The sequence below is a fragment of the Tamandua tetradactyla genome, chromosome 26 (genome assembly GCF_023851605.1).
Source record: "Tamandua tetradactyla isolate mTamTet1 chromosome 26, mTamTet1.pri, whole genome shotgun sequence".
NCBI classification, from domain to species: domain Eukaryota; kingdom Metazoa; phylum Chordata; class Mammalia; order Pilosa; family Myrmecophagidae; genus Tamandua; species Tamandua tetradactyla.
Window position 1 is genome coordinate 5,091,255 of NC_135352.1, and position 10,596 is coordinate 5,101,850.

Consider the following 10,596-nt stretch of genomic DNA (forward strand, 5'->3'; position numbering starts at 1 on the left):
CTCTAAAAATTTCATGATGTGGCAGGCCCTTGAAAAATCATAAGGATTATCTACCACCCTCTGGAAAACAAGTGAAATACCAAGGTCTCCAACGTCCTTGTAACTGCTACTCACTACTTAGTCTGATTGTCCTGATGACATTGAGTACTGGATCAATGTGGCGTTCTGCAGCATGTCAGCATGAGCCAGGTCTCTTCGGACTATATTATGGCAAAGGATAAGAAAGTTCATATAGCCCTGGGAAAAGCCCATAAATGTATACTGCTGTCCAGCTCAAGGATATCCCTATCCCTTTTTGATAGGGATAGAACATAATGCATACACCATGTACCTGAGTGTATGTTAAACTCCTCTGGCTATAATTCCACATCTGGCACAGCAATATTTGGAGACTATATGGGTTGGGTTTGAAATCAAATAACATCATACTGTAAGATCTGCCTACTTTAATTAGGATCAGTCTGGTAAATTAAACAGAGATTTAATATCCGTTAATATGCAGAGGGACCATAACCCCTGCAACTTTTACATTTTTAAGGGTGGTACTAAACTGTATCATTTCCCTGAGATGTGGTACTGTTTTTAATTTACTGTCTTAGCTTAAGGGTCAGCTTCAGAGGCTTCCATTAGACTTTCTCCACTACAATAGTTTTTATCCCACTGGCCAAAGAACTATGGTTAGTTTTTAGCCAAATATATCCATTACATACACATTTGTGGAACAGAGAAATATCACCAGCATTTGTTCGTGGAATCAATGAATCCACTGTGAGCTAGAGCTGAGCTGAATTCTGTCTATTGCTTGGTACCCACTCTGAAGCATGGGGTATGATGATGTGTTAGATCCCCAACTTGGACCTGTGTTCATCAGTCCTTGAAATATTTGGATAATCCCCTTTTTTATTCAGTATGTGATTATTCAAATAAATGATCATCAGTTCCTTTAAGAGAATGGAGGAATCATGAGTACATTTACTTGCTGGGGCAATGCTGGGTCTTTCCGCCTTAATTCAAGAAAAGCTGATTCATTTGGAACACCTCTGTCAGCTGGGAAGGCATGCTGGTCCCTTGCTGGTCCCTTGCTCCTAGGCTCAGTGCTTTCAGCCTCTGTTCCTGTGGGGGTTCCCAACTTTGCTTCTCTGGGGCTGGCTTTCATCTCTTGGCTTCCCTTGGTTCTCTCCAGGTTCTGACTTGCTTAACATCTCATGGTGATGTCTGCTGGACTCCAAGCATCTCTAAGCATCTATGTCTCTATCCTTCAAATGTCGGCATTGGTGTCAGCTCTGCTCTGAAGTTTCTGTCAACTCTCTCTCTGTCAGCTCTGAAGTTTCTCTCATTTCTCCCGGTAGTAAATTTTAATTTTACTTTAATTTTTCTTTCATCCCTCAAGGGATTTTGCCAATATTTATTATCTGCTTAATATACACTGGGATGTATCCAGGCATTATATTAAATATACAGAATTAAAGGCTCTCATTCTTATTCTGAGCTCCCTGTGTTTGGGTTGTTTAAATGATCTATCCAGACAGGTTGAGTTAGATTATGTGCTACAGAAAACCTAGCTTCTGGACATAATAAAACTTTGTTCCTGTCTCAAAATACAGGCAATACTTTCCTTACCCCTGTATTCTGAATTACCTTAATCCCGATCCAATCAGCTTCATTCTTATCTCTAAATACTAGGTTATACATATACATATATACATATATAAAACAGCCCCTCAAAATCCAGAAATAATAATTTGCTTCCAAGCTAGGCTCCAGTTTTCTTATAAGTATTTTTAAATGAGATCATACAATATTTGCTCTTTTGTTTCTGGCTTATTTTGTCTCACCAAATGTCCCACAGGTTCACTCACATCATTGCATGCCTCACAACTTCATTCCTTTTTATAGCAGCACTGTGTTCAATCACATGTTTACACAATCGTTCACCAATCTACTTCTCAGTCAGTGCGTCTTTCGGCTACCTCTATCTACTGGATCTCATGTAGTAGGTCCAAAGTCAACAGTCCATCAACACTCTCAATTTTAGATCACTTCATTGTTCCCAAGAGAAAGATAGCCAATAAACACACCCTCACCAAACAGAAAATCCAAACCTCCCCGTAACCCTTGTCCTATTATGAATCCCTGCTATTGCTGCAGTACTGTTGATGTTTTCCTGTTAATCATAGCCCAGAGCATGCAATATAACTTTTCCCCTTATACCCTGAAATTATACACTCTTTGTACAAGATTCATACCTTTGCAGTAGTTCATGCAAGAACTTACTTGTATCTGTAGTGTTAACTGGTGGGACACATGAATCTATACAACCTCTTTGAATCATGTTCACCTTCAATATGGTAATATTACTTATAGACCCACTAGTGAACCATCCTCACTTCTGCCTATTTCCTTATAATTAAGTTCAACCTCATTAGCAAAGTGTTCACCCATCTCAAGCTTCTAAATATCTCTAGGTTCCCTGTATTCTGTATCATAAGTCTCTAATTTTACTTTTACCATGGTCATAAAAGTGGAATCATACAGTAGCTGTCCTTTCATGTCTGGTTTATTTCACTCAGCATTATGTCCTCATGGCATAAAGGTAACTCTCCAAAACCTACAACCCCTAGATGGGTCCCTGGACCAGATAAGTCCTGAAATACAGAGGGGCTAGCCTCTCCAGAACATTAACTAGTTCCATCCCCCTATCCCATATTACTGACAGCCCCTGCCAACATGAAAAAGTTAGAATGGGCATAGCCCCCAAACCCCTAAGAGTGGGAGAAAGATCAAAGGTGATGGTGGAGTTGCACAGAGAAGGTCAGGTTTAACAAATGAGTGTGACTGCTGAATCATTATATTGATATTTTTTTAGTCACCAGTATCCTACAACAGCTAGAAGTAAAAACCTAAAATTGTGGAAATGTACCCAATACCGAACTCTAAATGTGTTCTACAACTAATTGTTGTGATGTACCTTGAAATTTATTGTTTTACATATATGTTATTTTTCACAAAAAAGAAAAAAAAAGTCGACTGTGATGATAAATGCACAGCTATTTTTGTGAAGCATTGACTGTACAATTTGGGTGATTACATAGTATGTGAATATATACCAATAAAAATAAAATAAACAAAAATAAATTTACAAAGGTAGGTAGTTGATAAAAGATGTACATATATTCTGTACTTTTTGAATGCTTGAAATACAACAAATTAAATATTTGTCATAGAAGAGATTTTACAATTAAAAAAGTACATTTTTGTTTGTTGTTTTCAGGTTCTAAAAAGTAATCTATTTTTACTTTGCTATAAGTAGAATCTAGGCAAATATCTAGATATTTCTTTATCTCTGAACCAAAAACATTAAGATGTGGTTAATGGGGTTCATTAATACCAAAAACAACTCAAACGTCACTAACATGAAATTTTCTGAAAATAAACTACTTCATTAAGACAACTTTCAGAAAGTCCCTACCTGTCCTTGCAATTCTGTTCTTGCGGAGTATGTACTTGGGTAAGGAGCTCTAGGTCGGACAGAAGAATTCCAATAGTTAGAACTGTAGCTAGGATATGGTGGCTGCTCCTAAGGAAAAAGAAAAAGGAGAATAAATTCACACTTATAATAGCCTTGCATCATTCTGACAAGTTGCTAGAAGCTGATATAGGTATCAATAAAAAGCAACAGGCTCTTTCTCCGCCGGCGGTGCTCCCGCCGTCAGCCGGCCCTCCTCTCCCTCTCTCTCTGCCAGCGGAGCTCCCGCCACCAGCCGGCCCTCCTCTCCATCTTTCTCCGCCGGCGGCGTTCCCGCCGCCAGCCGGCCCTCCTCTTCCCCCTTCTCCGCCAGCGGCGCTCCCGCCGCCATCTTGCCCTCCTCTTCCCCCTTCTGCTCCGGTGGCGCTCCATCCGCCATCTTATCCTTCCCTCTCTCCTCCTGCTCCGGCGGCTCTCCAACCACCACGGTGCCCTTTTCCGCCTTCACCAGCTCCTCCGCCACCGTCCTCGACAGCCTTGCCACTGGGGAAGTGGAGACGATAGAGAGCAGCTCCCGGAGCCACGACAGAGATCAAAAGGATGGCGTACCCCATCCTGGAATGGCTGACTGTCTGGGAGAACCAGCTCCGGTGAGATCGCCGAAGGGCGCGGGCTTTCCCAGGCGGGACGGCAAACGGTCGGAGTCCCTCCATTCCTCCTTCCCAGGCCAGCTGGCAGAATTGGGCAGGTGGTCCGCTTGGGCCACGGCGGCTGGTGCCCCCACCACGCGCGGCCCCCCCCAGACCAACTGAGAGAGTTGGGTCGGAAATCCCCAGACCGGGGAGAACAGTGACCGGGGGGGGGGTCCCTTCGAAACATGTGACTCCCCGGTCCGGCTGGGAACAGTGCACTCTCCCGGGCTGCGGTGCCTGGCGCCCTCCAGCCATGCTTGGTGCGGCGGGCCGACTAGGAAATTCGGTCGGGCGCTCTCCTGGGCTGCGGCAGCCGGCGACCCTCCCCACGTTCGGATCCCCGGGCCGGCTGGCACTCTTCCAAGCCGCTTTGGCTGGCGAACCTCCCCCACGGCGAGAGTTTTCCAAAGTTAAAGGACCCACAGCACCTTTTACTGGTGGAACCCGCAGACAAACGTGTGCCACGAGCGCCACCTACTGGGCAGGATAAGAAAAACAGAACCCAGAGATTTCACAGAAAAATCTTTCAACTTGTTGGGTCCAACACCCAGGGAAATCTGACTAAATGTCCAGACGCCAGCAGAAGATAACGGATCACGCTCAGAAAATTGAAAATATGACCCAGTCAAAGGAACAAACCAATAGTTCAAATGAGATACAGGAGCTGAAACAACTAATGCTGAATATACGAACAGAAATGGAAAACCTCTTCAAAAACGAAATCGATAAACTGAGGAAGGACATGAAGAAGACATAGGCTGAACAAAAAGAAGAAATAGAAAAACTGAAAAAACAAATCACAGAACTTATGGAAGTGAAGGATAAAGTACAAAAGATGGAAAAAACAATGGATACCTACAATGATAGATTTAAAGAGACAGAAGAAAGAATTAGTGATTTGGAGGATGGAACATCTGAATTCCAAAAAGAAACAGAAACTATCGGGAAAAGAATGGAAAAATTTGAACAGGGGATCAGGGAACTCAAGGACAATATGAACGGCACAAATATACGTGTTGTGGGTGTCCCAGAAGGAGAAGAGAAGGGAAAAGGAGGAGAAAAACTAATGGAAGAAATTTTCACTGAAAATTTCCCAACTCTTATGAAAGACCTAAAATTACAGATCCAAGAAGTGCAGCGCACCCCAAAGGCAATAGACCCAAATAGGTGTTCTCCAAGACACTTACTAGTTAGAATGTCAGAGGTCAAAGAGAAAGAGAGGATCTTGAAAGCAGCAAGAGAAAAACAATTCATCACATACAAGGGAAACCCAATAAGACTATGTGTAGATTTCTCAGCAGAAACCATGGAAGCTAGAAGACACTGGGATGATATATTTAAATTACTAAAAGAGAAAAACTGCCAACCAAGACTCCTACATCCAGCAAAATTATCCTTCAAAAACGAGGGAGAAATTAAAACATTCTCAGACAAAAAGTCACTGAGAGACCAAGAGACCAGCTCTGCAAGAAATACTAAAGGGAGCACTAGAGTCAGAACTGAAAAGACAGAAGAGAGAGGTATGGAGAAGAGTGTAGAAAGAAGGAAAATCAGATATGATATATATAATACAAAAAGCAAAATGTTAGAGGAAAATATTATCCAAACAGTAATAACACTAAATGTTAATGGACTGAATTCCCCAATCAAAAGACATAGATTGGCAGAATGGATTAAGAAACAGGATCCTTCTATATGCTGTCTACAGGAAACACATCTTAGACCCAAAGATAAACATAGGTTGAAAGTGAAAGGTTGGGAAAAGATATTTCATGCAAATAACAACCAGAAAAGAGCAGGAGTGGCTATACTAATATCCAACAAATTAGACTTCAAATGTAAAACAGTTAAAAGAGACAAAGAAGGACACTATATACTAATAAAAGGAACAATTAAACAAGAAGACATAACAATCATAAATATTGACGCACCGAACCAGAATGCCCCAAAATACGTGAGGAATACACTGCAAACACTGAAAAGGGAAATAGACACATATACCATAATAGTTGGAGACTTCAATTCCCCACTCTCATCAATGGACAGAACATCTAGACAGAGGATCAATAAAGAAATAGAGAATCTGAATATTACTATAAATGAGCTAGACTTAACAGATATTTATAGGACATTACATCCCACAACAGCAGGATACACCTTTTTCTCAAGTGCTCATGGATCATTCTCAAAGATAGACCATATGCTGGGCCACAAAGCAAGTCTTAAAAAATTTAAAAAGATTGAAATCATACACAAAACTTTCTCGGATCATAAAGGAATGATGTTGGAAATCAATAATAGGCGGAGTGCCAGAAAATTCACAAATACGTGGAGGCTCAACAACACACTCTTAAACAACAAGTGGGTCAAAGAAGAAATTGCAAGAGAAATTAGTAAATACCTCGAGGCGAATGAAAATGAAAACACAACATATCAAAACTTATGGGACACAGCAAAGGCAGTGCTAAGAGGGAAGTTTATTGCCCTAAATGCCTATATCAGAAAAGAAGAAAAGGCAAAAATGCAGGAATTAACTGTCCACTTGGAAGAACTGGAGAAAGAACAGCAAACTAATCCCAAAGCAAGCAAAAGGAAAGAAATAACAAAGATTAGAGCAGAAATAAATGAAATTGAAAACATGAAAACAATAGAGAAAATCAATAAGACCAGAAGTTGGTTCTATGAGGAAATCAATAAGATTGATGGGCCCTTAGCAAGACTGACAAAAAGAAGAAGAGAGAGGATGCAAATAAATAAGATCAGAAATGGAAGAGGAGACATAACTACTGACCTCACAGAAATAAAGGAGGTAATAACAGGATACTATGAACAACTTTACGCTAATAAATACAACAATTTAGATGAAATGGATGGGTTCCTGGAAAGACATGAACAACCAACTTTGACTCAAGAAGAAATAGATGACCTCAACAAACCAATCACAAGTAAAGAAATTGAATTAGTCATTCAAAAGCTTCCTAAAAAGAAAAGTCCAGGACCAGACAGCTTCACATGTGAATTCTATCAAACATTCCAGAAAGAATTAGTACCAACTCTTCTCAAACTCTTCAAAAAAATCAAAGTGGAGGGAAAGCTACCTAATTCACTCTATGAAGTCAACATCACCCTCATACCAAAACCAGGCAAAGATATTACAAAAAAAGAAAACTACAGGTCAATCTCTCTAATGAATATAGATGCAAAAATCCTCAATAAAATTCTAGCAAATCGTATTCAACAACACATTAAAAGAATTATACATCATGACCAAATAGGATTCATCCCAGGTATGCAAGGATGGTTCAACATAAGAAAATCAATAATGCAATACACCATATCAACAAATCAAAGCAGAAAAATCACATGATCATCTCAATTGACACAGAGAAGGCATTTGACAAGAGTCAACATCCTTTCCTGTTGAAAACACTTCAAAAAATAGGAATACAAGGGAACTTCCTTAAAATGTTAGAGGGAATATATGAAAAACCCACAGCTAATAACATCCTTAATGGGGAAAAATTGAAAACTTTCCCCCTAAGATCAGGAATAAGACAAGGATGTCCACTATCACCACTATTATTCAACATTGTGTTTGAGGTTCTAGCCAGAGCAATTAGACAAGAAAAAGAAATACAAGGCAACAAAATTGGAAAGGAAGAAGTAAAACTATCACTGTTTGCAGACGATATGATACTATACGTCGAAAACCCAGAAAAATCCACAACAAAACTACTAGAGCTAATAAATGAGTACAGCAAAGTAGCAGGTTACAAGATCAACATTCAAAAATCTGTAGCATTTCTATACACTAGTAATGAACAAGCTGAGGGGGAAATCAAGAAACGAATCCCATTTACAATCGCAACTAAAAGAATAAAATACCTAGGAATAAATTTAACTAAAGAGACAAAAAACCTATATAAAGAAAACTACAAAAAACTGCTAAAAGAAATCACAGAAGACCTAAATAGATGGAAGGGCATACCGTGTTCATGGATTGGAAGACTAAATATAGTTAAGATGTCAATCCTACCTAAACTGATTTACAGATTCAATGCAATACCAATCAAAATCCCAACAACTTATTTTTCAGAAATAGAAAAACCAATAAGCAAATTGATCTGGAAGGGCAGGGTGCCCCGAATTGCTAAAAACATCTTGAGGGAAAAAAACGAAGCTGGAGGTCTCGCACTGCCTGACTTTAAGGCATATTATGAAGCCACAGTGGTCAAAACAGCATGGTATTGGCATAAAGATAGATATATCGACCAATGGAATCGAATAGAGTGCTCAGATATAGACCCTCTCATCTATGGACATTTGATCTTTGATAAGGCAGTCAAGCCAACTCACCTGGGACAGAGCAGTCTCTTCAATAAATGGTGCCTAGAGAACTGGATATCCATATGCAAAAGAATGAAAGAAGACCCATCTCTCACACCCTATACAAAAGTTAACTCAAAATGGATCAAAGATCTAAACATTAGGTCTAATACCATAAAACAGTTAGAGGAAAATGTAGGGAGATATCTTATGAAACTTACAATTGGAGGCGGTTTTATGGACCTTAAACCTAAAGCAAGAGCATTGAAGAAGGAAATAAATGAATGGGAGCTCCTTAAAATTAAACACTTTTGTGCATCAAAGAACTTCATCAAGAAAGTAGAAAGACAGCCTACACGATGGGAGACAATATTTGGAAATGACATATCAGATAAAGGTCTAGTATCCAGAATTTATAAAGAGATTGTTCATCTCAACAACAAAAAGACAGCCAACCCAATTACAAAATGGGAAAAAGACTTGAACAGACACCTACCAGAAGAGGAAATACAAATGGCCAAAAGGCACATGAAGAGATGCTCAATGTCCCTGGCCATTAGAGAAATGCAAATCAAAACCACAATGAGATATCATCTCACGCCCACCAGAATGGCCATTATCAACAAAACAGAAAATGACAAGTGCTGGAGAGGATGCGGAGAAAGAGGCACACTTATCCACTGTTGGTGGGAATGTCAAATGGTGCAACCACTGTGGAAGGCAGTTTGGTGGTTCCTCAAAAAGCTGAATATAGAATTGCCATACGACCCAGCAATACCATTGCTGGGTATCTACTCAAAGGACTTAAGGGCAAAGACACAAACAGACATTTGCACACCAATGTTTATAGCAGCATTATTTACAATTGCAAAGAGATGGAAACAGCCAAAATGTCCATCAACAGACGAGTGGCTAAACAAACTGTGGTATATACATACGATGGAATATTATGCAGCTTTAAGACAGGATAAACTTATGAAGCATGTAATAACATGGATGGACCTAGAGAACATTATGCTGAGTGAGTCTAGCCAAAGACTAAAGAACAAATACTGTATGGTCCCACTGATGTGAACGGACATTCGAGAATAAATTTGGAATATGTCATTGGTAACAGAGTCCAGCAGGCGTTAGAAACAGGGTAAGATAATGGGTAATTGGAGCTGAAGGGATACAGATTGTGCAACAGGACTAGATACAAAAACTCAAAAATGGACAGCACAATAATACCTAAGTGTAAAGTAATCATGTTAAAACACTGAATGAAGCTGCATCTGAGCTATAGGTTTTTTTTGTTTTGTTTTGTTTTGTTTACTATTATTATTACTTTTATATCTTTTGTCTATATTAACATTCTATATCTTTTTCTGTTGTGTTGCTGGTTCTTCTAAATGCAAATGTACTAAGAAACGATGATCATGCATCTATGTGATGATGTTAAGAATTACTGATTGCATATGTAGAATGGTATGATTTCTAAATGTCGGGTTAATTTCTTTTTTTCCGTTAATTAATAAAAAAAAAAAGCAACAGAAAAACGGAATAGAACCTCATTATAAAACCACTCATTATCAAACTGACGCAGATTCATGGTAAATCACATTCCCGAGAACAAAACAATAATTATTTAGTAAAAGCCTATTCTTATGCATTATGCCAATGCTGCCTAACCAAATATATATAAGGATATTCTATGTTAAGGAATATATAAGGAATTCTATGTTAAGATGATTAGCAAAACAAGAGACATTCAATTTCTTTTTTCTCTCTCGAATCATCTCCCCATTACTACTAATTTAATTTATTTACCATAGATAATAACTGTATTCACCTATCTCAAAACTTTGGTAATTGATTATATTACTGCTAGAGTGCAAATTTCAAGCACAAACACCTTCCATATTCAACTTCTTTGCCTTACTACACTCTAGTTTTTAATTCCTCTACTCTCTGCTAAGGCTAAACTTTCTGCTGGCAACGTACATCTAACATAGGTTAGGGATCGAACGTAGACCAATTGCCTCTTCAATAAATGTACCTGTAACAGCTATATCTACAGTATTTCTCTCCACCTCAAAAATTTAATGCACTGATTTGCAATAAGCTAATAAA

At 39.1% G+C, this 10,596-nt stretch overlaps 1 protein-coding gene across 2 annotated transcripts in view; it reads right to left on the reverse strand.

The window, feature by feature from the left end:
- Window positions 1–10,596, reverse strand: part of BAG4 (BAG cochaperone 4) — a 103,730-nt gene that overhangs the window by 68,634 nt on the left and 24,500 nt on the right. For both annotated transcript variants that reach the window (XR_013169044.1, XM_077144346.1), the window contains exon 2: window positions 3,470–3,577. Coding sequence is in view for 1 of the 2 variants with exons in the window: in XM_077144346.1 (XP_077000461.1) it covers window positions 3,470–3,577 (108 nt within the window). In the remaining variant the exon portion in view is untranslated. The remainder of the gene's footprint in view (window positions 1–3,469; window positions 3,578–10,596) is intronic.